Source organism: Artemia franciscana, chromosome 2, assembly GCF_032884065.1.
Source record: "Artemia franciscana chromosome 2, ASM3288406v1, whole genome shotgun sequence".
NCBI classification, from domain to species: Eukaryota; Metazoa; Arthropoda; class Branchiopoda; order Anostraca; family Artemiidae; genus Artemia; species Artemia franciscana.
Genome location: NC_088864.1, coordinates 24715594 through 24742947, shown reverse-complemented (window position 1 = coordinate 24742947; position 27354 = coordinate 24715594). Strand labels below are relative to the sequence as shown.

General features: G+C 36.5%; 1 protein-coding gene across 1 annotated transcript in view; it reads right to left on the bottom strand.

The window, feature by feature from the left end:
- The window catches only part of LOC136039212 (soluble guanylate cyclase 88E-like), a 244514-nt gene that overhangs the window by 110800 nt on the left and 106360 nt on the right, over positions 1-27354 (bottom strand). Inside the window, exons 5-7 of the mRNA XM_065722741.1 lie at positions 26032-26240; positions 19062-19185; positions 2730-2892 (exon numbers count right to left, since the gene is read on the bottom strand). Of these exons, the coding sequence (XP_065578813.1) occupies positions 2730-2892; positions 19062-19185; positions 26032-26240 (496 nt within the window). The remainder of the gene's footprint in view (positions 1-2729; positions 2893-19061; positions 19186-26031; positions 26241-27354) is intronic.

Genomic DNA, 27354 nt, shown 5'->3' with positions numbered 1-27354 from the left:
AGAAGACAAATCACGGGTGCGTGTTTATTTGTTTGTTTGTTTGTTTTTTTTTTTTTCTTTTCCCCAGGGGTCATCGTATCGACCAAGTGGTCCTAGAATGTCGCAAGAGGGCTCATTCTAACGGAAATGAAAAGTTCTAGTGCCCTTTTTAAGTGACAAAACAAATTGGAGGGCAACTAGGCCCCCTCCCACGCTTATTTTTTCTCCAAAGTCAACATATCAAAATTTTGAGATAGCCATTTTGTTTCGCATATTCAAAACAATAATAACTATGTCTTTTGGAATGACTTACTCCCCCACAGTCCCTGGGGGAGGGGCTGCAAGTTACAAACTTCGACCATTGTTTACATATAATAATGGTTATTGGGAAGTGTACAGTCGTTTTCAGGGGATTTTTTTTTGGTTTTGGGGGTGGAGTTGAGGAGAGGGGGCTATGTGGGAGGATCTTTCCCTGGAGAAATATGTCATGGGGGAACAGAAATTCAATGAAAAGGGCGCAGGATTTTCTAAAGTTACTATAAAAAAAAACAATGAAAAAATAAACATGGAAAAGTTTTTTCAATTGAAAGCAAGGAGTAGCATTGAAACTTAAAACGAACAGATTATTACGCATATGAGGAGTTCTAAAAATACTTTAGCATAAAGAGCGAGGTATTTAGGAGGAGATAAATACCTCGCTCTTTATGCTATAGTAGTTTTAGTAATTTCAACTATTTATTCTACGGCCTTTCTGATTCAGGGATCATTCTTAAAGAATCGGCACAAAACTTACGATTTAGTGTAAAGAGCGAGGTATTAACGAGGGTACAAACCCCCTCATATACATAATAAAAATTTAAGAATATAAAAGTTTGTTACGTAAGTTAATTCTTAAGTTACGTATATTTTTTACTAATAAAAAAATTCGTTAAAAATTAAAATTTATAGTGGCCTTTTTGTGTAACCGAAAAATTGCATGGCAACTAGGCCTCCTTCCCCATCCCTTATTTCTCAAAATCGTCTGATCAGAACTAAGAGAAAGCCATTTAGCCAAAAAAGGAATTAAAATGTAAATTTCATTTTAATAATTTATGTGTGGAGAGCCAAAATCAAACATGCATTAATTCAAAAACGCTCAGAAATTACATAAAAAAAACTAGTTTTTCTAACTGAAAGTAAGGAGCGACATTAAAACTTAAAACGAACAGAAATTACTCCGTATATGAAATGGGCTGTCCCCTCCGCAAAATCTCGCTCTTTACGCTAAAGCTTTTAATTGTTTTAAAAAGTAGAATTGTGGCAAAGAGTCAAACTTTAGCGTAAAGAGCGAGGGATTGCGGAGGGGACAGCCCATTTCATATACGGAGTAATTTCTGTTCGTTTTAAGTTTTAATGTCGCTCCTTACTTTCAGTTAGAAAAACTAGTTTTTTTATGTAATCTAAGCAAAAAGCCATGGCAAAGGGTGACAAGTGTTTAATAACTTTTAGAAAAAGGTTTTCATTTTAATTAAACGGTCATTGTTATCCAGGAATCACCCTTAAAGAATCGAGACAAAAAGTCAAACTTTAGAATAAAGAGCAAGGTATTGAGGAGAGTCAACGACCCTCATAAATAGAATAAAATAAACCAGTTTTCTTATTTGATTACCGATCGTTTTTAAATTAATGAAGAGAATTCCATGTTTTCTGTGAAAAGTTCCCTCCTCGCACGGAAAATTAATCAAAGTAGAGTTCTTCCAAAGTGAAGTACATCCCCATCCCACCCGAAAAATAGCTCCCGGGCAAGCCTGTCCTTGCTGATTATCCCCCAAGAAAATTTCTTGCAAACCAAATAAGAAATACTATGCGCAAACAATGGATGAAATTCGCAACTTACAGCCATTACCCCTGAAAAATTCTACTTAGCATTCTATCATTTGGAAAAGACTTAAATTTCATTTCATTTCTAAATCATTTATGCATTGCCCCTCCTCGGGAAATTTTTCACAAAAATCTCCCTACCCATAGGGGAAAGTTGCTTTTGTGAAGAAATCCCCCATGGAGAATTTCTCCGCCGAAAATTTTCCTCCATGGAAAACTCTACCAGCCAAACCCAATTCCGCTAAAAATTTTCCCAGGAACATCTCCATATTAGATGTTCATGTTTAGTCGGTAAAGACAAATTAAGGCAAATAAAAAGAATTTCGTTAAGAAATTCTGGTAAGTTCCCAAGTGTTAAGCCCAGGAAAGCTCACCCCGGAAAATTTCCTCCCCTCGGAAATTTTCACAGTAGTAGATTACCTAAGCAGAAAATCCCCCTCCCCCCAAAAATTGTCAGTACGCTTCCCAATAACAAGCACTATACGTAAACAATAGGTATATTCCGTGGCTTATAGCCGTTTACCCATGGGCTGAGGGGGTGATGTTACCCAAAAGCCATATTTTCTGGACCATTCAACTATACTGAAATGGATATCCTAAATTTGCGATCAGACGACTTTGGGCAAAAGAGGGCTTGGGAGGGAGCTAGCTACCCTCCAATCATTTTAAAGGCCACTAGAAATTAAGATATCAAATCAAATGACCTCTCTCCCAACCTTCCAGGATCACTGGTTCAATACTATCACCTTTGGCGACTGTATTGAACTGGTCATCTTTTTGTTCTCCTCTGACAATTGGCATTCCATTGAGTACTTGTGACTCCTTGAAAAATTCAAAAGGCTCTAGACTATTTTGATCCAAAGTTTAAAAAGGAGAAAAAAGATACAGACCTTTAAGGTGAAGCTTTCTCTCTATATCCATTTCCACCCCTTCACCACTGAAAGGCATTACTTCTTGGTTAGAAAGGTGTGATGGGGTAGGAGATTTTCCTCGAAGGTCCCATATTGATTGAGCAGTCATAAGTTCAAAAATATTGTTCCTTCGCGCTAAAATCTGTAACAAACACATCAGAAATTACACTTTTTTTAAAAATTGTTTAAGGACCAACCGTTAATCGCGAGTTGTTGCAACTTTGTCTGCATTAAACATGCATGGCTTCAAATATCATGAGCATACAAGGTAGAAGATTTCCACGGGTTGCATTTTACTTTGACCTTGCTTTGATGTCCCGGGTTTTCTATTTTTCCTAAGAACTTTGATATTGACAAAGGTAGTATCCACTTCATGGTTTTAAGGGATAAGATAGGGGGTACACTATTAGAGCTACCAGCCCCTCGAGACGTTATTACGCACACCTGGGTCTAACTATAGCATATATGCAATGGCATAGCGCACGTGCATAGTGCACCTACGTGATAGAGGTTTGCTTGTTACGTCTTAGGGAATGTTTTCCAAAGGATTCAGAAAGATCCATACTTCAGGATTACTCTGGCTGTTACATAATAGGAAGTCCTTAAAAAAAACCTTCAGGGCGTCTTCACTTCAGATTTTCCTCAATTGTTATGATTAAAAACCTTCAGGGGCCCCACAAAATCAGGATTTTTTTGGTGATACATAATAGTTCTTTTAATTTTTTAAAACCGTCAGGGGACTCTTTATCCAAGGATTTCTAAGATTGTTGCAGAATAAAGAGTCTTCTAAAAGAAAACCCTTCAGGACTTCTTTACCCCAGGATTTTATTAATTCTTTAAAAATTTTCACGGTCCTACCAAATGAAGATTACAGGATTACAATGATTGTTAACTAATAGAGTTTATGTTTTACGTTTTAGGGTTTGCATGTTGCATAATAGGACTTGTTAGAAAGCCAGGAAAAAAGCTGTTACGTACTGGAGTTTGTTTTATTTTGGATTGCTAAGTAATAGAACTTGTTAGGGGCCAAGAACAAACTGTTACACAACAGGTTTTGTTTACTTTGGTTGCTACATTGATTGGACTTGTCTGAGGGCCAGGAAAAAGCTGTTGCATAATAGGGTTTGTTTACCTTTTGTAGTTATGCAATAGAGTGTTTTATTTTTGGTTTTTACGTAATAGAGAATGTTAGAGTCCACTAGTCAAGCGGGGGGGGGGGGGGGTTATTAATACATTTTTCTTCAAAACATTTTTTCAAGATGTTCCAAGACCTTTCAAGACATTTTATTAAGACTCTTTCCTTGAAGACACTTTTTTCAAGACATTTCAAGACATTTCAATACATTTAAGACATTTTCTTCAAGACGTTTCAAGACTTCCCAAAATATTTTAAAGACATTTTTCTTCAAAATATTTTTCAAGACGTTTCAAGACATCCTAAGACGTTTTCTAAGACATTTTTGTTGAAGATGTTTTTCTTCATGATTTCTTTCCTTTTTACCTAAAAGTTGCTCTGATCCTTATAAAACATACGAAGTCAAGGTGGGAAAAAACCTTCAGGGGCTTTTAGTGGGGACCTTCAAGACGCTGGATCCTAACGATTAATTCCAACAGGACCCTTAAAATCCAATTTCACGTGCCCCTAGCCTAACCTTAAGACCAGGAGGAGGGTTCTTAGCAACCAATTTCACTGGGAGGGGGGCTAGCATCCCATTCCATCGGGGTCCTAGCATCCAATTTAATAGGGGGTCCTAACCTAACCATCGGGAACTCTAGCACCCATTTCAAACGGAGGAAGTACGACCTCTAGCATTCAATTCAATCAGGAGGACTCTAGCAACAAATTCCAATGGAGCCTCCTGGCAGCCAATTCCATCAGAGGTCCTAGCAGTCCTTTCCAATGGCGTCATAGCATCTAGTTTCACCAGTAACCCTTAACCTTACATAACATAACCAAAAGTGCCCTAAAATCCATTTTAACCTGGTCCCTAGTGAGAATTTTCAACGGAGGGCCCTAACAACCAATTTCATCGACAGGAAAATTTTCCAAGATATTTTAAGATTTTTTTGAATGTCACATAATATAAGAATGTTTACTAATGCGAAGGATGATGCAATCTTGCATAATATGCTGGTCTTCATGATCTGTGGAGGACCCCCTCTTGTAAGTGAGCATAGCACACACGTGTGATGTTACATAATGAGGGTGCATACATGGAATGTTACATAATACTCTAAGAGATTTCGTTTTCTTTCAAGACATTTTTCTCAGGAAACCTTGTAAAGATTTTATGTTCATATTTAGAATTAAAAGGGATTCCCCCTCAACGGAATGGAGCGCTAACCAGTTGGACTATAAAACTGTTTCTAGTATTTTGATCTGTGAAATAGGTTCGAGAAAATCACGAATTACAATGCGGAAAACTCCCATGTCCCGCTTAACAGGATGATTAAATTGACCACATGTTTCCAACCCTTCTCACATGAGAGCGTAAGAGTATCCCAATGCTATTGATTTTTGCTCCATCAGATGATCCTGAATATTAAAATGTCTTTAATTTTCGAATATGATTTAGACAGGTTGAGTTACATAGCAGATATTGGTTTTAGATATTTAATTCTGTAAATGATTACATATTGAAGATTCGTCCTGGAACAAGTAATCTAAAAAGAGAGACATAATTGATTGTAAATAAAAGTTTCATTAATGGAAAAACGATATAAAAGCATGAGATCACAGATAGAGCAGCTAAAACTAAACAAACAAAAAAAAAGTGAAAAAACCTAATATAAGATAAAATATAAACAAATAGACATTACTTCAGTTATTTTTTCTTTAATAAAGTGATATCCAATTCTGTATCTCCCACTTCTGACCCTCGGTTACAACAGCTCCACCTCCGATTCTCCTGGTTTCTAACCCGGTTCAACCGATTCAGAATCTGGCTCCGATTGCGTCAGTTCAGCTTTTCCTAATTCCATCCCCAATCCCACCAGTCTGATTCTGCCAATTCCGCTCCAAGTTTCGTCGATTCCAAGATTTTATTATGCAGCTTAATCCTTAGTAGTCTATGGCTGGTCATTGACAATAGCTAGTTTATTATACGTTTTGGATGATTACAAATTTTACTTTGGACGAAGAGACACTTACGTGGAACTTGTTGCGTGTCAATTTTTGTTCGTGGAACTTGTTGCCTGTTGTTTTTCTCTTTATGAAGCTTGTACCTTTATTTTTTCTCCCTCACAAAACTGATTTTCTTCATGAAACTTGTTGCGTCCTTATTTTGATCGTAGAACCTGTTGCATGTTGATTTTTCTCATCGTGAAACTGATTTTGTTTGTGGAACTTGTTGCGTCCTTATTTTTGTTTGTAGAGCTTGTATGCTGATTTTTGTTTGTGAAACTTTTTGAATGTGGATTTCACTCACAGAACTTTTTACGTGCTGAATTTTGTTCTTGAAAAATGTTGTATGTTGATTTTTTTCTTCGTGAAACTTGTACATTGATTTTCCTTCTCGTGAAACTGAATTTGTTCATGAAAATTCTCCTATGCTGATTTTCGTAGTGAAATGGGGGTTGATTTTTCTCTTTATGAAACTAGTTTTGTTTATGAAAACTTGATGCGGGCTGATCTTTGTTCACATAAAATCTACACGCAACAAGTTCTATGAACATAATCAGTGATAAAGGGAGAAAATAAATGAACAAGATTCACAAAGAGCAAAATTAACATGTGACAAGTTTCATGAAAAAAAGCACGCAAAAAGTTCTACGGACAAAAATCAGCATGCTGCAAGTTCCATGAACATAGTCAGTTTCACAGGAAGAAAAATCAATATACAAGTTTCACCAAGAGAAAAATCAACATGCAACAAGTTTCACGAATAAATATCAAAAGTCAACAAGTTCCAAGAAAAATCAATATACAAGTTCAACAAAGAGAAAAATCAACATGCGACAAGTCTTACGAACAAAAAAGCACGCAACAAGTTCCATGAACAGAAATGAACAGCACGCAGCAAGCTCCATATCCAAAATTAGTTTCACGAAGAGAAAAATCAACATGCATTTCACAAAGAAAAATCAGCATACGAGATGTTTCGTGAACACCTATCAGTTTCACAAGGAGAAAAAATCGGCACGCTAAAGGCTCAACGAACAAAAAATGAGCATGCAACAAGTTCCATTTGAGTGTTTATTTTTCCAATTTAAATATGACACTGATCGAAAACTAATGATAAACTAGCTATTGTCGATGACCAGCCATAGATTGCCACGGAGGAAGCTGCACAATACAATCTTGAAATTGACGAAACTTGGAGTGGGATTGGCAGAATCGGACTTCTAGAATTAGGGATGGAATTAGTGGAAGTGGAACTGACGCAATCGGAGCCAGATTTTGCATCGGTTTATCCTGGTTGGAAACTAGAATCGGAGGTAGAACCGTTGTAACCGATGGTCAGAAGCCTGGGAAGCAAAATTTGATATCACTTTATTAAAGAAAAAAATAATTGAATAAATGTCTTAGGAATGGTGATGAGATGCCAAAGGGTCAGTCATGGTGTAGCACGCTGGTTTGAAATGACATGGTATATCACGGAGGGTTGGCTTGCAAAAACACGAACCATTGGATTTAATGCATGATTTTCAACAAGACCATATTTGGAAAATGTCTTAGGAGTGACAAAGTGTATCGTAGGGATGCCGTGAGCCGGCCAGGTATAGACATGGTGTTGTGAATCCGTATGACTAACATGTTCTACAGCTTAAAGTAAAGGTTGGGGGCGCTAAAAGAACTTTTCAGCGATGCGGGTACTGAAATCTAACATCCAATAAGAGAAATGAGGTATTTACATTAAGATATCTCAGAAATAATACTGAATTTGGTTTAAATTTATCTCTAATAACAAATCCCCCCCCTTTTGAATCACTCACTAGGGTTGTGGATTAGACATATATTGTCACGATGGCGTGAAATATGCACTGTCTTGGTTTACAAAAACGTGGAATTTTCATTAAAACCTATCAGAAATTCCTCTTAAATTTACCCCTAATAACAAGCTCCCTCACTTTTGAATTGGTTCCTAGGACCCCCGTCTTCTTTTTATTTCACGGTTCTCTTTGCTTATATTTTATTTTATATCATTTTCTACGTTTTTCTCCTTTGCTTGTTGAATTTTAACTGTTCTTTTTGGGATTTCATGATTGTATAGCGTTTTTCCATTAATAAAACTGTTATTTACAATAAAAAGTCTGTCCCTTTTTAGGGTACTTGTTCCAGGAGAAATCTTCAAAACGTAATCATTTACGTAATGATATATCTGAAACCAATGCTATATAATATCTGCTATGTAACTCAACAGGTCTACAATGCATTAGAAAATGAATTACATTTTAATGGTCAGGAGCATCTAATGGAGCAAAAATCAATAGTATTGGGATAGTTTTGCACTCTCATGTGGAAAGGCTCGAAAACATGCGATCCATTTAATCATTCCATTAGGCGGGACATGGGAATTTTCCCCGTGTGGCATTGGTTATTTCGTAGAATATCGTTCCCGAATCAAAATCATAGAAAGGGTTAAGGTAGGTGTTGTATCATAGGAAGTGTTTTCTCCAATAAATTCTTCAAGATGTTTTCTCTAAGGTGTTTTCTATAAGGTGGCTTGTGAGTTGTGTCAAACAGGCCAAATTGGCTATTTATGTCTAATTCTGTCTCACTAGCATTGTTTCTAATAAGTTTTCTTCTTCACTTAAATTCTCTAAGGTGTTTTCTATAAGGTGTGGCTTGTGAGGTGTTTCAAACAGGCAAAATTGGCTATTTAGGTCTATTTCAGTATTACTAGCATTGTTCGTAGTCGGTATCGTGCCCGGTGTATTCTGTAGAGTAGAACTTACGCCCATCCTGAAAAAAGGGAAGCCAGCTAATATATGCTCCTCCTATCGCCTAATTACTGTGTCGCCAGTTTTATGTAAGCTTTTCGAAATGCTTTTATTACCGAATTTGAGAAACTGTTGCCAAATGCCAAACTACCAGTTTGGCTTTACGGTAGGTCCTGATTGCGCTGATGCTCTGTTCGCCCTTGCTGCTATTTTTTTTATTCTGAGGCAACGGGTGACCCATTGGTTAATGGTTCTTTTGATGTAAGCCAGGCGTTTGACTTGTTGGTGCACGCGCAGATCCTTTTAGAAGCGTATAAACAAGGGCTAAATCTGTGTATTGTCAGAGTTGTGTATTATATGTGCAATAACCTTAGAGTGCAAATTAAAATACCCTCAAGTCCGGCTGAATCCGTTTTTGTACCGATTCGTAAAGGGGTCAGGCAAGGCTCAGTTGTGTCTCCGACTTTTTATAACAACAGTGTTATGCCAGCACAAGCCCAGGTTGCTACGTCTTGTGTTTAAAAAAGGATCGATGTTTCTTTGATGACGTATGCTGACGACCTACTTAATTTGAACAGGTCTGCCGATCGACTATCAAAGTTTATCATTTAATGTGTCTTCATTGGTTTATCATTTAATGTGTCTACATTGGCTGCACTGTTCTTCAACGCGGGGTATTATGAGAAAGAAATTCCTTCAGTTGATTCAGCTGTTAAGTCATGTGAGAGCATTACCTACCTTGGTTTACCAATCGGTCAAAGCCTGTACTCCACAGGAACGTTGCTTGTGCGACACTTGGAGGCGAAAATCCGGATTGCTTACGGATCAATCATTGGTAACAGACATCGATTCTGTCGTAGATTTCTTGCGTCGCTGTATAATGCCATTGCCCTCCCATATGTACTGAATATAGCACCTTTTTGGAATTATTTTTCGTCCGCCCAGTGTACAAAAGTAAGGGTTCTGTTTTTTCGATTCGCGAAGTTCCTTCTAAGACTTCCTCCATGGACGAAGAACTCGTATATCATGCGTAATTACGGAGTGTCTGATCCAACAATTTGCATTAACCGGGTCGTAGATAATTTCCCGGAAAAGGCCAAGGGAAGGACGAACCCTTGGCTAGCTATCATGTGTACATAGTGTGTGTTTACTTATGGTTATGTTTGCAGTGTAATTTTCTTTACTTTTTCCATTCTTGCTCCGACGTAATTCTAGTGAATTTTCGGGTAATAAAAGTACTTACTTACATATTATCGAATTGACATTTTGACTGACGAATTCAGACGGTTTGAATTGGATTTATTCGGAGTTTCAGAAACTCATATCCTAGGGGTAAGAAGCATGACATTAGGTGACATAGAACTTGTTTACTCAGGCAGGAAGGATGGGGTACATAGACAGGGAGCAGGGCTCATGATGAATAAGGAAGCTGCTAAGTGGTCTTTATGCTGGGAAGGTATTAATAATAGAATACTAATTGCTCATTTAATGACTAAAAAGTTCAGGGTATAAGTTATAAAAGTATATCCCCCTGTTGAACCAACTGACGGAAATACTAGTGACTTAGATGAATTTTACTTACAGTTACAGAAGCAAATAGACAGGGTACCAGGTAGAAATAATGTGTTTTTGCTAGGAGATTTTAACGCCCAGGCTGGTAGAAATAGGGGTAGATCGTATCCTAGCTTAGGTAAATTTGGTGTAGGAAAAGAAAACAGTAATGGCTATAGACTTTTTCAATTTTGTAGGTACAACAATCTAGTTATAACCAATACGGTCTCTGGTCACAAAATGGCCCATTAGTTGACATGGTATTCATGTGATAGTAAGACAGCAAACCTTATTGATTACATTATTGTAAACCGAAGACTAGCAGGATCAATACAAGAAACTAGGGTGTATAGGAGTGCTGTTATTGATGTTAAAAGTAAAGATCACCATCTAGTAGTGTCTAAAGTTAATTTAAAGCTAAGATGAAATTTCGGAAGGGTAAATACCTCAGGAAAATTTATGATGTAGGTAGACTCCAGGATAAAAATTTGAGAAAAACCTTCCAGGAACAGTTGAATACCAAGCTTGAGAGTTTAAAATTTAACAATGTGGAATATAGATGGAATAATTTTAGAAAAACAATTTGTGAAGTTGCTGATGATGTCTTAGGGAAGAGTGCTAAGACTGCAGCTAGTAATATTAGTGAAAAAGTTTAATGTTTGATACAGAGTAGAAGGGGCTTGCACAAGAATTATCTGAGTTATAGATCGTATAACAACAAAAGGAATGTAAATAAAGTGGATAAAGCATTAAAATATGAACTAAGGAGATGTGAAGTGGAGACCATAAAGGGAGTAGTCAATCAGGACTAGTCCCAGTTAAAGATACGAATTGGGCCACCATTAGTGACAAGCAAAAAAGTTAAATAAATATTGGCGAAAAATTTTGAGAATGTGCTGAGCCGAGATACAGTTGCAGGAAAAGATATAGATGAAAATTGAAAAGTTCGTGATACCTTGGATGTGAAGGAAGATTTGTTTTGTGAGGAAGAAATAGCGACAGTACTCAAAGGATTAAAAAATAATAAGGCTCCAGGTGCTGATAGTGTGATAAATGAGTTTCTTAAATATGGTAGCTTTGAGTTAAGAAATAAGCTACTGAAGATTATGAACATGATTTTTGAAAAAGGGAAGTACCTAATGATTTTAGGATAACCTTAATTAAACCACTGTATAAGAAAGGTGACAAGATTGAGTGTCGTAATTATCAAGGCATTAGTCTGGTCTCTATAGGAAGCAAATTACTTAGTAATATGAAACTCTTTAGACTGAGAGATGCAGTGGACAAAGTTTTAAGGGAAGAACAGTGTGGTCTTAGAGAAGGTAGAGGATGTGTCGACCAAGCTTCCACTCTTAGGTTAATAATTGAGAGGTCCCTTCGTTGTCAAACACCTTTGGTCCTCATTTTTATCGATTATGAGCAAGCTTCCAATCCTGTTGATAGAAGATCATTAGCAAAGTTCTTATCCTTAAATTTATACCAGAAAAATACATTAAAGTGATTTGTGCTATATATGAGAATAATACTACTGTGGTTAAGGTAGGAAATGAGGTAAGTCACTGGTTTTGTTTTAGATCAGGAGTTCAGCAGGGTTGTGTTCTATCCCCTTTTATATGGATCATTTTGATGGATTTCGTCTTAAAGAGCACAGGAAAGGCGATTGGAGACCACGGAATCAAATGGGGAGGAAAAACGCTCCTGGACTTAGATTACGCTGATGATTTAAGGATATCAGATGAAATGGTGATTAAAAAGAATGAATTCTTAGAGGTTTTACGAGTTCAGGGTGCTAGAATAGGCTTGAAAATTAATTTTAAGAAGACTAAGTCACTAAGGCTAGGAGTAAGTGAAGATGAAAAGGTGACACTGGGTAGCGAAGAGATTGATCAGATTGACAGCTTCACTTTCCTTGGTGGTATTATTAGTAAAGACGGTGGGAGCAGAGAAGATATTAAAAGTAGAATAGCTGAGGCTCAGGGTGTTTTTTCACCGTTAATTTTGTTTTTTAGTAATAGGAAGATAAGTCTGCAAACCAAGATTACAATATTTGAAGCAACAGTGATGACAGTGGTCAAATATGGCTGTGAAGCATGGGCGCTCCGAGAAGCAGACGAAAGTTTACTAGATGTCTTCCAGAAAAATTGCCTATGGATTGTTCTAGGTACCCGTCTGAATGACCGTATTTCAAACAGTAGGTTTTACGAAAAATGTGGTTCAATCCTGCTTTCTAGGGCTATAATGAGAGAAAGGTTGAGATGGATAGACCACGTTCTGCGGATGAAGGACAACAGATTTCCGAAGATTTCAAACAGTAGGTTTTACGAAAAATGTGGTTCAATCCTGCTTTCTAGGGCTATAATGAGAGAAAGGTTGAGATGGATAGACCACGTTCTGCGGATGAAGGACAACAGATTTCCGAAGATTGTCTTTTTTGGCCAACCGGCTTGGGCTACACAGGAAGCAGGTCTTCCTCGTCTGGTTTGGGAAGATGTCATAAATAAAGATTTAAAGGAAATGGGAACTTCCTTGAAGGTTTAAAGACGGAAGCCTTGAATAGATTAGGCTGGAGGAGGAGCGTGCATAGCTGTGATGGCTTCAGTTGGCTTAGTGCTGCGGTGAGTTACTAGTAGCAGTAGTAGTAGTAGTAGTAGTAATATTATCTTTTATAATCACCAGAAGGATTGTCGAAGATCGTCCTTTTCGGCCAACTGTCTAAGGCTAAACGGAAAGCAGGTTGTGCTCGTCTGGGGTGGGAGGATAAAAAAAAGAAAGATCAGGAAATGGAAACATCCGTAGGAAGGTGTAAAGAGGGAAGCTTTGATCAGATCGAGATTGAGGAAGAGTGCGCGTAGCTGCGTTGGCCTCAGGCAGCTAGGTGCTGCGGCGAGTTGTTAGTAGTAGTAGAAAGCCAATGTTTAAATTATTGTAACAAATTTAATCATAGCTTTACAAATAGGTTTTGCTTTATTATTTTTATAGCTAATCGTTGCAACACATATGAAAATATTCGGTCTGCCCTAAAACTTCATTTTTTTTATTTAATAAAAAGAAAATCTTCAAAAATCACTATTTTCAAATAAGAATAACGTGAGATAGGTTCATTAGGATAAAAATATTTTATTTTAACATTTTTGGTAGGTTAAAAGACAGAGACTGTTCCCATGAAGCTGCAACCCCTGTCAATGTAACCCTTTATGCTAAAGCTTTATCTATACTTGAACTGAATTATTACCGAATACAAAATTCTTGGTCTGAGAAATTAACCATAGAAAATTTGTCTTTCTAAACTAGTGATGGAAGTTCAGACAGTGCTGAAAGGATCAATTGTAGTCCAAATTTTAAGAGTCTCTGGTTTCAAGGAATTACTGGGAATCGAAATGATAAATATTTTCCTGGTTTCCAAGACAATTTCCAAGTCAGGTTTTCTTTTGAAACGAAAAGAAATTTTATTTTAATTAAAATTCCTATTTATTATGGAAATATAGCCATTAATTGGAGTTCTAGTGAGACTCTGGCTATGGGTAAATTCATTTTCTTTTGATATTGCTAATTAATAGCTACTCAGTTGTGGAAGAAAATACACACGCCTAAATTATATTGCATCGTTAATTTGAGATGTTGTATTTCTCCAAGAGATAAATAAGCAAAACGTAGGCGAGGGTGCCGACCAATGAAAATGTAGGAAAAGAGGCAAGAATTTTTCTGACTTTTCGATGAAGGCACAAAGGAATGTATTTTTACAATTTTTTAGGGAAAAAGCAGTATTTTTCGATTTCCCAAAATCAAAACCTCAAAAAGGGGCATTTTTCAAAATCAAGGAGGTCAATAAAATCTAGGAGTGGGACAATGCCCCCCCCCAATAGGAATCTTGGGCATAGGCTATCTAATTTATAGTGGAACGTAATTTTATTTATGTTTTGTTAGGGTTTTGCATTGGTTTATTATTTGAAACTAACTGTGTTTTTCTTATGGCGTTATCAATACATACTCATTGCATTTTATGGAAAGTTTCACTTTTAAAACTATTAATTATAGAAGATAGATAGTTTGTTGGCCGAAGTATCTCTTATGTATTTATTTTATAACATGTATTCAAGTTCACTCGTATGTCTAATCTTCATTCTTGCTTCAGATTCTTGTAAACTAAACCTAGAATCATAGGCAACGCACTAGCACTGACTTTGTAAAGAGTGAATTATCTCTAGGTATCATTTTCTTTCTCTTGCCACACTGTCGAAAGGGTTAGTGGAAACGTAGGATATTACCATCTAAACTTGAAAATTTATATGCCTTTTTAGGAGAGTTTAAAGTAACTGGAGGATTGCTAGTCCCCTCTTGTGTCATTTTGTTTCTCCTGGGCACGTTCTGTAAATCAAATAAAATTCTGTTAAAATATCCAAATCTCCAAATTTTTTTGGGGGGCAATTGAAAGTCATGGAACTTGTTGTGTGCAAATTTTGGCTCATAAAACTTGTTGCATGTTGATTTTTCTATTCCTAAAACTTGTTATATGTTGATTTTTCTCATAGTGAAACTGGATTTGTTTAGGGAACTTATTGTGCGCTGATTTTTGCTCGTGAAAATTATTGCAAGTTGATTTTTCTCTTTGTGAAACTTTAAATTGGTCTTTCTCCTCGTGAGACTGATTTTATTCATGGGACTTCTTGCGTGCTGATTTTTGTCTGTATAACTTATTGGGTGCCAATTTTTGTTCGTGAAAGTTGTTGCATATTGATTGTTCTTTTCGTGAAACATGTACATAGATTTTTCTTCTCGTGAAACTGATTTTGTTCTTTGGACTTGTTGCGTGCTCATTTTTATTCGTGGAAACTTGTTGTAAGCTGATTTTTCTTCGGGAAACTTGCTGTATGTTGTTTTTTTATCTTCGTGAAACTTGTACATTGACTTCTTATTCTCCTCGCCAAACTGATTTTGTTCATGGAACTTGTTGCCTGCTGATTTTTGTTCATGGAACTTTTTGCGGACTGATTCCATGTCTGTGAAACTTAATGTATGTTGATTTTTCTCTTCGTGAAACTTCTTACATGCTGATTTTTCTCTTCATGAAATTTGCACAATGATTTTTCTCACTGTGAAACTCTTTTTGTTCATGGAACTTGTTGTGTGCTGATATTTGTTCGTGAAACTTATTGCATATTGATTTTTCTCTATGTGAAACGTGTAAATTGATTTCCTCTTCGTGAAAGTGATTTTGTTCATGGAACCTCTTGCCTGCTGATTTTTTTTCGGGAAAGTTGTTGTATGCTGTTTTTTCTCTTTATGAAACTTGTACATTGATTTTTTCATTCTCCTCGCCAAACTGAATTTGTTCATGGAACTTGTTTCTTGCTGATTTTTTTCGTGGATCTTGTTGTGGGCTGATCTTTTGTTTGTGAAATTAATTGCATGTTGATTTTTCTCTTCGTTAAACTTATTTCGTTCATTGAACTTATTGCCCACTGATTTTTTTTTTTCATGGAAATTGTTGCGTGCTAATTTTTGTTCGTGAAACTTGTACATTGATTTTTCTCCTCATGAAACTGATTTTATTCATGGAACTTGTTGTATGCTGATTATTGTTCTTGGATCTTGTTTCAAGTTGATTTTTGACCTTGAAACTTGTTGCATGTTAATTTTTCCCTTCGTAAAATTTGCAAATTGATATTTCTCCTCGTGAAACTGATTTTGTTCATCGAACTTGTTTGTTGCTGAGTTTTGTTTGTGGAACCTATTACGTGCTGATTTTTGTTCGTGAAACCTATTTCATGTTAATTTTTTCTCTTCTTGAAACTTGTACATTGATTTTTCTCCTCGTAAAACTGATTTTGTTCATTAAACTGGTTGCGTGCTTATTTTTCTTCGTGGTAAATCCTGCGTGCTGATTTTTGTTTGTGAAACTTGTTGCATGTTGATTTTTCTCTTTGTGAAACTTGTACATTGATTTTTCTCCTCATGAGACTGATTTTATTCATGGAATTCGTTGCTTGCTGAATTTTGTTCGTGGAACTTTCTGCGTCCTGAATTTTTGTTCGTAAAAGTTTTTGCAAATTTATTTTTCTCTTCGTGAAGTTGGTGCATTGACTTTTGTTCTCGTGAAACTGATTTTGTTCATGGAATTTGTTGCATGATGAATTCTCTTCGTGGAACTTGTTGCATGCTGATATTTGCTCATAAAATTTGTTGCAAGTTTATTTTCCTCCTCGTGAAACTTATTATGTTAATGGAACTTGCTGCATGGTAACTTTTGTCCGTGAAACTTGTCCGTGCTGATTTAGTACATGGAACTTGTCACATGTTGATTTTGATCTTCCTGAAAATTTTACACTGATTTTTCTCCTCGTGAAACTGATTTGATCATATAAATTTTTGATTAGCGATTTTTGTTTGAGAAACTTAATTTATTCTGATATGCTAGATGGTTAGGTTAACCTAACCTAATACGGATAGGTTGGGATAAGTTAAGTTAGATGACGTGTCACAGGGATACGTATACATCTTAGAAATGACGCGAGTCAGCCACGTATTGGCATGGTTGCGTGAATTGCCACCGAGGGTGCCAAGTTGAGGGCACCCTCAACTTGTCATGCACCCTTGCATGACTAGTGACTACGTAAGAACCAAAAGTAAAGAAACCATATTACGTAATAGTCAAAAGTAAACAAACCCTATTACCTAAGAGTTTTTTCCTGGCCATCTAATAAGTGCTATTATGTAACAACCAAAATTAAAAAATTGTATTTAATAACAGTTTTTTTTCCGGTCGTCTAACAAGTCCTATTACGTAAAATGCAAACTCTATTACGTAACACCGAAACTCTATCAGATATCAATTACAGTAAACTGATTTTTTGGGACCATAAAGGGTTTTTTTTAAAGAAATCCTTGGGTTAAGAAGTCCTGAAAGTTTTTCAAAGACTCTCTACTATGTAACAATCTTAGAAATACTAGAGTAAAGAAGTCCCTGAAGGTTTTTCAAAGAATTGAAGAGATGGTTTTGTATAGCCCAATGAAATCCTGATTTTCGCCGGCCCCTGAAGGTTTCTAAAAGAACAATCAGATAAATCCTTGGGTAAAGAAGCCCCTGAAGACTTTTAAAGACTTTCTATTACGTAACAACCACAGTAATCCTCCAGAAAGGGAGCCCTCGCCCTCGTAGGTTTTAAAAAATTACAATCGGCTGCGTCTCATAGAAAAGATTCCTTATGACATAATTAACACCTGTATCTCTTAGAAAACATTCCCTATGACGTAATTAACACGTGCGTCACGAAGAAGTTTAAAAAAGTAAAGAATGGGATACAAAGGGGTACTGTGTCATGGAAGTGCCTATGATGTCACTATTTTCCCTCCCCATGGAAAATTATCAGCATCGAAAAACCCACAGCAAAAAATTCATCCCCTCCCATCCGAAAACTGTGTGCATATTTCTCAATAAAAAATGCTGTATGTAAATAATTGGCAAATTCTATAACTTAAAGACCTTTCTTCAGGGGCTGTGAAGGGTCATGTTATCTCCAAAGGTATAGTTATTCGGCCTTCCAATTATGCTGAACAAAACGGCTATCTCAAAATTTTGATTGGTCTATTTTGAGATCAGGGGCGTGGGAGGGGGCCTTGTTACCGTCCAATCTTTTTGGTCACTTTAAAAGGGCACTAGAACTTGTGCTTTCCGTTCAAATGAAACCCCTTGTGATCTGTTTAGACCCCTTGGGCGATACGGTTACCCTTGTGAAAAAAGACGTATTAGTGATCTTTCTTCTGGAAAAACAATACAAAATTCCACATATTTGCAAATAGGAGCTTGAAACCTCTACACTAGAGTTCCCCCATACACTGAATCTTATGGTGTGATTTTCATTAAGCTCCTATAGCTTAAGGGGATATTTCTTCCTTTTTTTCGAAAATAAAGCAAATTTTCTCAGGCTTGTAACCTTTTGTGGGTAAGACTAAACTTAATGAAATTGATACATTTGGAATCAGCATAATAAGAAAATCTTTAGATACTTCTACTAATATCGAAATTCCGTTTTTAAGAGTTTCAGTTACTATTGAGCCGGGTCGCTCCTTACTTCGTTACCACGAACTTTTTTATTATATAGTGCTTTATATGTTTTATGGTTTATGTTTTCGTTTATTATGTTAAATAAAGTCAAAATCATTTAGTTTAACATTCCCTCAAAATTCCCTGAAGTTTCTCCTTAATACTTCTAGCTATCTCTGACAAAAGCAGGACCAAACTGCACCACCCATAACCCAGTGAGAATTACTGTATTCCAACAATGGGGAAGCTGAATTGATTTAACATGACGTTATTTCTTATAAAGACAAAATAATTTTTAAATATCATTTTACAGTTAATGAAAAATCACACCGATTTACAAAAAAAAACTCTTAATTTTTAACTCCTCCTGCCTTGAAGGGCTTACAGAATAAAATATATTTATTTAAAATAAATACAAACAAGCTATACAAACAGTGCACATGCCTATTGGGATAGTTGAAGAATACGAAGTTTTCATATATGTAAGCAGAGCTGTAGTTTTAGAGTGAATCAAACTTCCCCACAACCCTGTAAAATATATTGCAAATTGTTTTGATTTTGAAAATACAAAGACTGCACGGGACATTTTCCTTAGCACCTAACCCACACCAAAGGAGAAATGCTGGATCTGGAGGAATAGAGATGGACATTTCACCCCTGTCCCTGGACCAGAGCAATTATGCTTTTATGATGTTTTCAGGCATACGTGTCAAGCAAAATAAGTGGTTTTTCGAGTCATAACAATTGGGCAAACGCGCATAGTAGCAAGGCATGAGACTTGTACTGTACACTATAGCCAAAATATGCATGAGATCTCAAGAATCAAAATATCTCACCGTTGAATATTTGAAATCCACAAGAGGTCGAACCAGCTCAAAGGCTTGATTTAGTCGCTTGTTAATCAGCTGTGGCAGCACTGCGCATAGAGATATGCCAGTGCATTTTATAACCAAGTCAGATCTAGATAAAAGAGCTTAAGATTAGACAAAAGAAAAGGTGAAAGAGATTGAATCTAAAAAGTGCAAACAGGCAAGTAAATTTAATACTAATAAAAGATTCAAGCAAAGCCATGAAGACAGGCCTCGGATTTTAAGTTCTAAACACCTTTTTGGTGTCTTGTTAATTTACCCAAAAACATAAAAAAAAGCTTATTTATCTTCAGAGACTACAAAAAGATTGTTCAAAAAATAAAATAAGTAAATAAAAAGTATATATATATACCATTTAGCTTTTTGGCTCAGCTAATTTTATTTTTCAAGGTTCGCCAACAAATTTACTTTACATTTGCAAAACTACTGTTGCTAAAAGTGGGTATTTGAATTTATGTTGCGTGGAGACAAAACAAAGACAGAAATAGAATATACATCCATCAATCAGTCAGGAATATTCTTATCATGAAGCTGGGGTCGAAAAGCCTTTTTGTATTTCGCACAATTCGATTTTTTGGTATACCTAAAATGTTCACGTGAAGTATTTTTCAAATAGTTTTCAAGCTCTTTGTGAAGTAAGTGTACCTTGTGAAGTTCTTCTCACTCAATTGGACAATGTGTCTTGGCTTTTTCTACAATTAGCCATGACTTGATGCCCACAACTATTCCATTTTAATTAGAAAATCAACGGACTTCTTCGGATTTATCTTCTTCGACACATTAAGTTATGCTCATTGTTCTCTTTAGAATTATGGTTATCTTTGGAATTATGACATTTTTATCACTTTTGTTTTCCTTACGATGGGCTTAGGCTCAAAAGGAACTGAGATACATATCAATGAGACATCACAAAACCTCCTGTGAAACTAGCTAGAACAATTGGAAACAAGTAGCTTACTCCTTTTAGGTATTTATTCCTTTGTCATAGTTTGGCAGTACAGATCGATAATAATAATTGATTGCAAAACTGAAATATGTACAAACTAAACATACCATTTAACTTTATTAAGTATATTAGTTAAGACTTTCAGTCTTGAAAAAAGTCGCACAAATGTTTCCAGCAGCATCTCGAAGGACTCAGTTATTGTTGTTTGAGTACAGGAATGAGACTTCGTGACAAGAAAAAAAGAATTTTCGGGTTACCTTTAGAAAGAGCAATATATTTAGATTTCAAAATAAGCATACAAAGGCTCCCAAGTTAGGACCCTTCATAAAATACATAACATAAGATTAGAAAACCTTATCTTTAAGGTTGACATCTATGTAGTATAAAATTAACGAATTTTCTCAAAAGTAGGCTCTAATCTTTGTTAAAGCAACATTCGTAACATGAGAGTGAGTTTTGCGACTACCCGGGCAAAAATGAAGATTATAGTAGTGTATGCTCTAACAAATGAATAAAATAATTCTGATAAAGACACTATCAGTCACTTAGTGACGTCACAAATAAGGTTCCTAGCCACGATATATTGGTTGTGTGTGGTGATTTTTATGCGAAACTTGACTGTAACCAGGACTATGCGCCGATTGTGATCAGTTTGCATGGATTTGGTGAAATCAGTAAAAAAGGTGTGCGTCTGATTGATTTTTGTGCCACTAATGACATTATTGTAGGAGGTACATGGTACCCCCATAAGCCTATCCTCAAATACAAGTGGAGTTCAACCAATGGTACCACTTGAAACCTGATCTACCATATAGATATCAGCAATCGCAGAAGAAGATCACTTGAAGATGTCAAAGCCTACCGCGGTACCGATTGCTTCTCCGACCATCAACTAGTTATAGCCAAATTCAAAATTAAGGTGAAGGTGGTGAATAAAGTGTCAGTTGCAATTATGAAATTTTATATACAGAGTTTCTGAGATAAGACTGTTTCGTCAAAAATGTAGTTTTGCTCTAGAAAATAGGTTCGCAGCTCTGAACCTCGACGACCCTGACCAACCAAGTTCACATTGTCTTTGTAAATCATTTTCGGAGTGCCTTAAAGATGCTGTAGTGTAAATTCTTGGATATAGGAAACGAAAAAAGGAAGAGTGGATTAGTGAAGAAACTTGAAAGCTGATTCAGGAAAAGACAAATCTGAAAGCTCTTTTCGACAAATACCTACCTAGTCATTCATCTAGTCAGCCAAGCGATAGGCAATACTGTTATAGTTTAAAAGAACAGTGTAAAGGTGCCCAGAGGCTAGTGAAAACGTCTGCCAGGAGTGACAAGAGAACATATGCTGATAACATAGCAGCAGAGGCAGAAAGAGCAGCTAGTTGGGGTGATAGTAATACCATCTATATGCTTACCGAGAAGCTTTCCGGCGTGCAAAGAAATCAATGCCCTTTCGCAGTGAATGAAAGAGGACAGCTGCCTACCAATCACGTAGATGTCCAGAACCGTTGGAGTGAATGCTTCTTGGATATTCTGAACCGACCGATACCACTGTTTTTCCCCCACATGCCCCTATTTAACTTGGATGTCTTTTCGGGCTCCATCCGCTCAAGAAGTTGTAACAGCCCTTAAGTCGCTCAAAACAGGAAAGCAGCTGGATGTGATGGAGTTCCTCCGGAGCTGTTCTCGCTGGAAAAGCTCTCGCCGGCCCACTATTTAAGCTGCTTAGCAGAGTGTGGAACGACGAGTCTGTCCCTCCTGACTGGAATGAAGGTTTTATCTTGAAACTGTTCAAGAAAGGTCGAAACCCATAATGTGGTAACTGAAGAGGTATCAAACTCCAGACAGTCGGAAGTAAAGTTCTATGTCAGATTATGTAGAATTCAGATTCAAGTGGACTTGATTTTAAGGGACGAGCAACATGGATTCTGCCCAAATTGTTCTTACTGTAATTTGATGTTTAGCTTGCGTGTTTTACTGGATGAATCGAACGAATGACAAGTGCAGGTTATTTTAGTGTTTATAGACTCCTTGAAAGCATTTGACTCTGTGCACCCAGAGGCAATGTGGAAAATTCTTCTATCGTATGGAATGTGTCCGAAGATTGTTAATATGATCAAAGCGATGTATGCCTTATAGGTTTGTGCAGTCCAGACAGAGAATAGGCTATGAGAGTGGTTCCTTGTCGGGTCCATTGTACGCCAGAAATGTTTACTATCTCCATTAATATTTTTAATAATCATAGATTTTGTGCTTCGAGCTTGCCACTTTAAAGGAGGCATACAACTAACCCCTGAGCATCAAATACACGACTACAATTTTGCTGACGATATCACTCTCATGGATCACTGCCAAGAGGACATTCAACATAATATGAATGAACTAGCAGCGAAAGCTGCCCTTATTGGCCTGAAGATTAAAGCTGGTAAAACGAAAAGTAAGTCAAACAGAGTTGTGACGACCTTTGCAGCTGGCATTCGATACGACAGTACTGATATAGAAGAGGTCAGAGAATTTAAGTATCTTGGTATCACAGTGACCCAAGATGCGAATAATGATAGAAAAGTCATGCTACGCATAGTGTATACAGGTGGAGCGTTTTCTCGGCTGAAGAATATTTGGAGATGTAGAAACTACTCTCAGAAGTTGATATTGCGATTGTTTAGGAGTAATGCACTTTCTGTCCTTTTGCAGGGATGTGAGTCTTCGAGCCTTTCAAAGAATGCTGAGAAAAGACTACTCGGCTTTGAGAAAAATTGCCTGCGTAAAATCCTTGCGATGCATTGGGCCGATAGAGTAACGAATGTCCAGATATGGGCAGATACTGAACAACCACTGGTGACCGACAAAACCAGAATGAGAAGATGGATTTACTGGGGATATGTGACCCACATAAGCGACAGGCACCTTCCACACAATGTATGATATTGCACCCAACCCGCTATTCGACGGGGGGTAAGACAACGTAGTGCTGTTGGTCGATCTCTGGAGAAAGAGACGACGAGTTTTCGAACCACGCTGAATGACCTTTTGTCTTTGGAACACTATAGGTCAAGCTGAAGGTCAACCAACGCTGCCCTATGCGCCCCCAGGTGTAGGAGGTTCTACGTCTAAGTAAGTTTCAAAAAGTTTGACCCATCATTCCGGCATAATAAAATCAAATAAAATTAACATTGACACTTCTTGAAGTAGAAAGCCAAAAACCTAAGACCAAATTGTTCGACAATAAAAATGGAACAGACTGGATCTCAATCCTCCCCTCCCCTTAATACCACGAAGTACAATTGTTTCTTCGCAAACAAAACCTATTAATTAACCTGACGAAGGTAATTTTTTCTCAGGAACAGCTTAGAATATTAAGAAGACACTTTAAGGGCATGTTAATGGAGATGTTGAGCTAACCAAAAGGCTTAGAGTAGTAAGTCAAAACTTTCAGGGTATATTAAAGGGGTGTTGCAATAACAAAATGGCATTATGTTCGTTTTACCACTGCTGCTACTACTGCTACTACTACTACTGCTGCTACCACTACTACTACTACAATTACTAGCAATACTACGACCGCTACAACTACTACTACTACTGAGGCTAAGACTTTTAAGGCGAAACTTTCACACAATGTTGAGCGCGATGTTAAACTAAACAAAGACACTATGTGCGGAAAGGCTGTCAAATGGTAGAGTCAGTAATATCTTAGGAACAGCTTAGAGAATTAGGTTGAAACTTTCAGGGTATTTAAAGCAGGGTTATGAACAAACCAAAAGGTACTGTGGGCACTTTAATATTATTGCTATTGCTATTACTGATACGACCACTACTATTACTACAACTGAGGCGAAGGGTATTAAAGTGGAATTTTCAGGATATTTTGAGGGAGATGTTGAAGTAAACTAAAACACGTGGTGCGCATGTCGGTTATCAAAAAGGTTTGTCAGAAATACCTTAGGTTTATCAAGCAATACCCAGAAACACCTTAGGGCAAAAGCTAAAACTTGCAGCGGTACTAGTATTTCTACCACTTTTTTTCTATATCTATCACTACTGGAGCTACTATTGAACTAATTAAAAGTACTTCAAGTGCATGCAGGTTTTCTAAAAGGCGTAGGCAGGATATGTAGGGGCTATAATATAATTGTTTATATTAGAAAGCTTCGGGAAAAGCTCATATTGCTATAAAACCAAATCAAAAGGCATGTGTTCTGGCTGTCAAAACGACGCATCAGCAATATCTTAGGAATGGCTGAGGATATTAAGTTGAAAGTTTTAGGGCTCTTAGGGCTACTACAACGATTGCTGCTGTTGTTACCACTATTGAACTAAATAAAAAGGGCTTAAGTAAATCCAGGCTGTAAGTACGAGAAGAGACACAATGTCACAAGAACAGAATAAGGTATCAAGTTTTATTTTTTAAGGGAAAGCTGAGGGGGGAGGGGTGTGTGTGTAAAACTAAATCAATAGTATTTTTTGTATCCAGATTTTCAAATGGTCATAACGTCTCAGGGAAAGCTAGGGTTGTTACTTTGGAACCTTCGAAATATATTATTGAGGCTCTTGTACTAAGTCTTTAAGCACTATGTCCATCCAAGCTTGCCATAAGAGCGTATTAGTGATAACTTAGGAAAAGATAAAGTTATTAAGTTAAAACTTCGTGGGCAAATTGGGGGGGATCTTTAACTAAATAGGAATGTTAAATGGTGTTTCTGCAATACATAGAATTAGCTAAGGATATAAAGGTAAAACTATAAGGCGTTGTTAGGGTGTATGTTGAAAAACAAAATTTAACTCACTATATGTATGTGGCTTGACAAAAGAGCGTATCAGTAATATCTTGGGAACAACTGAGGGCATTAAATTGAATCTATTATGGCAGCTTATTCTACCAGTGCTACTTCCATTACTGCTACTAGAGCTACTAATTATGCTACTACTGCTAGTGCTACTATTGCTACTACTATGTCTGCAACCTTCTACGACTGTGACTGCTCATGACTGCTTCCGTTTGTGACTACTTGAGAGAGTGACGAACCAAGATTCAGACTACTAATGACTGCGACTTCAAATACTTGAGACTACTTGGAACTACAATGGTGACTAAATGCGACTTTGACTGCAACTTGCGTCAACAAATACTTCCGACTGGGACCGCAACTACTTGTGACTTTGACTCTGAAAGTTTGACACTATCACTGTGATTATATGGTACTTCCTTGAAAACAAATTTTTTGGGAGATACACTGTAATCTTTTGCAGTTTATTCCGTTTTGAACAATCTTTAACTGAGACTTGAAGAATTTTTTTGGGTTCATCCCTAATTAACTCGTTAAATTAAAACAAAGAGAAACGATTGTGCCGTCCGAATATCGCTAGCCATCGAAGAACATTAAGCGGTTCCAGACAGTACAATAATGTAGATGCCAAGTCACGATTTGATTTATATTTACCCTGTTTTGAGATTTTAACTAATCTTGGGGGGAGGCTCTATGAGTGAAGGGGAGAGGGGGCTCTATCATCAAACAAGATCCATTCGTTTTTGCTTTTGTTTTGTGCCATATTTGCATGAAATTTATTTTATTATGCTATTATTGAAGGGAGTCGGCCCAGAGTGCATTTTATTAAATACGTAACCTAAACTAATCTAATCTAACCAAAATACGAGATAAACATTCAATTAAAATATAGCTACAGTGTAGTTTTCCACCGAGTCGAGAGCTAATTGTCTAATATTAAGACCGTGAAAACCAGTTATTGCCTGATCTTCACGATACAAATTGTCGAGTGCGTATTTGCTTACAAGGAAGTGCCAAAAGACTTATAGATAAATTCAGAGGAAGGGGAGGGGTCATTATCGTCGTTGCAATTGAACCAGGTCCATTGTTTTCTATTTTATTTCTTTATTTTGTGTTTTGTTTCAATAAAATTCGTTTACAACGTTCTGCCTTTTGAATTATCTTGCCTAATTAAGAGAGGTCTATACATATTAATGGTAGCTACTTACCCAAAAGCAACTGAAAAGGGAAATATTTCAAACAACAGAGTTGCTTTGACCGGTAGGTAGTGATTGTCTTTCACAATGTCAATTTTTAGCGATTCAATATACGCTCGGTTATCAAATTTCAGCTGAAATGTTACATGTAACGTATCCATTAGTGTTTCTTCTTTTATGAGTGATATGTCCAAATCTGTTTTATAGTAATGCTTCCCGACCTAAAAATAACAAATAGAGTATACCAATGAGCGGTATGTAAGATGCTAATCACGGGTCTCCTTTGGTACTTGTAAAACCTCTCTTTTTTCAAGAATGGTAAAAATGTTAGGTTATTTACCTGTCTTTTTTAACTTAATTTTAGGTAAAACTGAACACAATATAAATCAAGCGTTAAATTCATTTATGAACTAAGTAAGGAAAACTATTATAGAAAATAGAACAAGGGTTACAAATCTTTGTTGTTAAAAATTAAATATTTCAAGAACTAATCACAATTTATATTCTTTAAATTATGTACCGTGTGGTTGTAAACCACCTTAACTAGATTCGTTACATGACTTTTTTTCCTTTTAACGATGTATAGTCAGATTTGTGCTTTTCAATATTAAATAAAAAAAAACAAGTTTTTTAACTGAAAGTAAGGAGCGACATTAAAACTTAAAACGAATAGAAATAACTTCGTATATGAAAGGGGCCCCTTCCTCATCAACGCCCCGCTCTTTACGCTAAAGTTTAGACTCTTTCTCTCAACTCTTCTTTTTAAAACAGTAAAATTTGTGATCCGTGCAGATCACGGATCACGCATCTGTGATCTGCCTTCTGGCAAAAGAATACAAAATTCCACATTTTTGTAGATAGGAGCTTGAAACTTCCACAGTAGGGTTTTCTGATACGCTGAATCTGATGGTATGATTTTCGTTAAGATTCTATGACTCTAAGTGGGCGTATCTCTCTATTTTCTAAATTAACATAAATTTTCTCAGGCTCGTAACTTTTGATGGGTAGGACTAAACTTAATGAAACTTATATATTTGAAATCAGCCTTAAAATGCAATTCTTTTGATGTAGCTAGTAGTACCAAAATTCCATTTTTTAGAGTTTTGGTTACTATTGAGCCGGGTCGCTCCTTACTACAGTTCGTTACCACGAACTGTTTGATAAATTAAAAAAATAATAATAAAATGGTCTCAACAGATATTAATATAAACGAATAAAAGATCTTAAGACAAGTAAAAATTAAATTTAATATGTAAAAGCTTAAAACGAACAAAAATCACTAAAAACAAGAGTTTGGATACTCCCTCCTTCCCTAACTGTAAGAATCTAAATCTA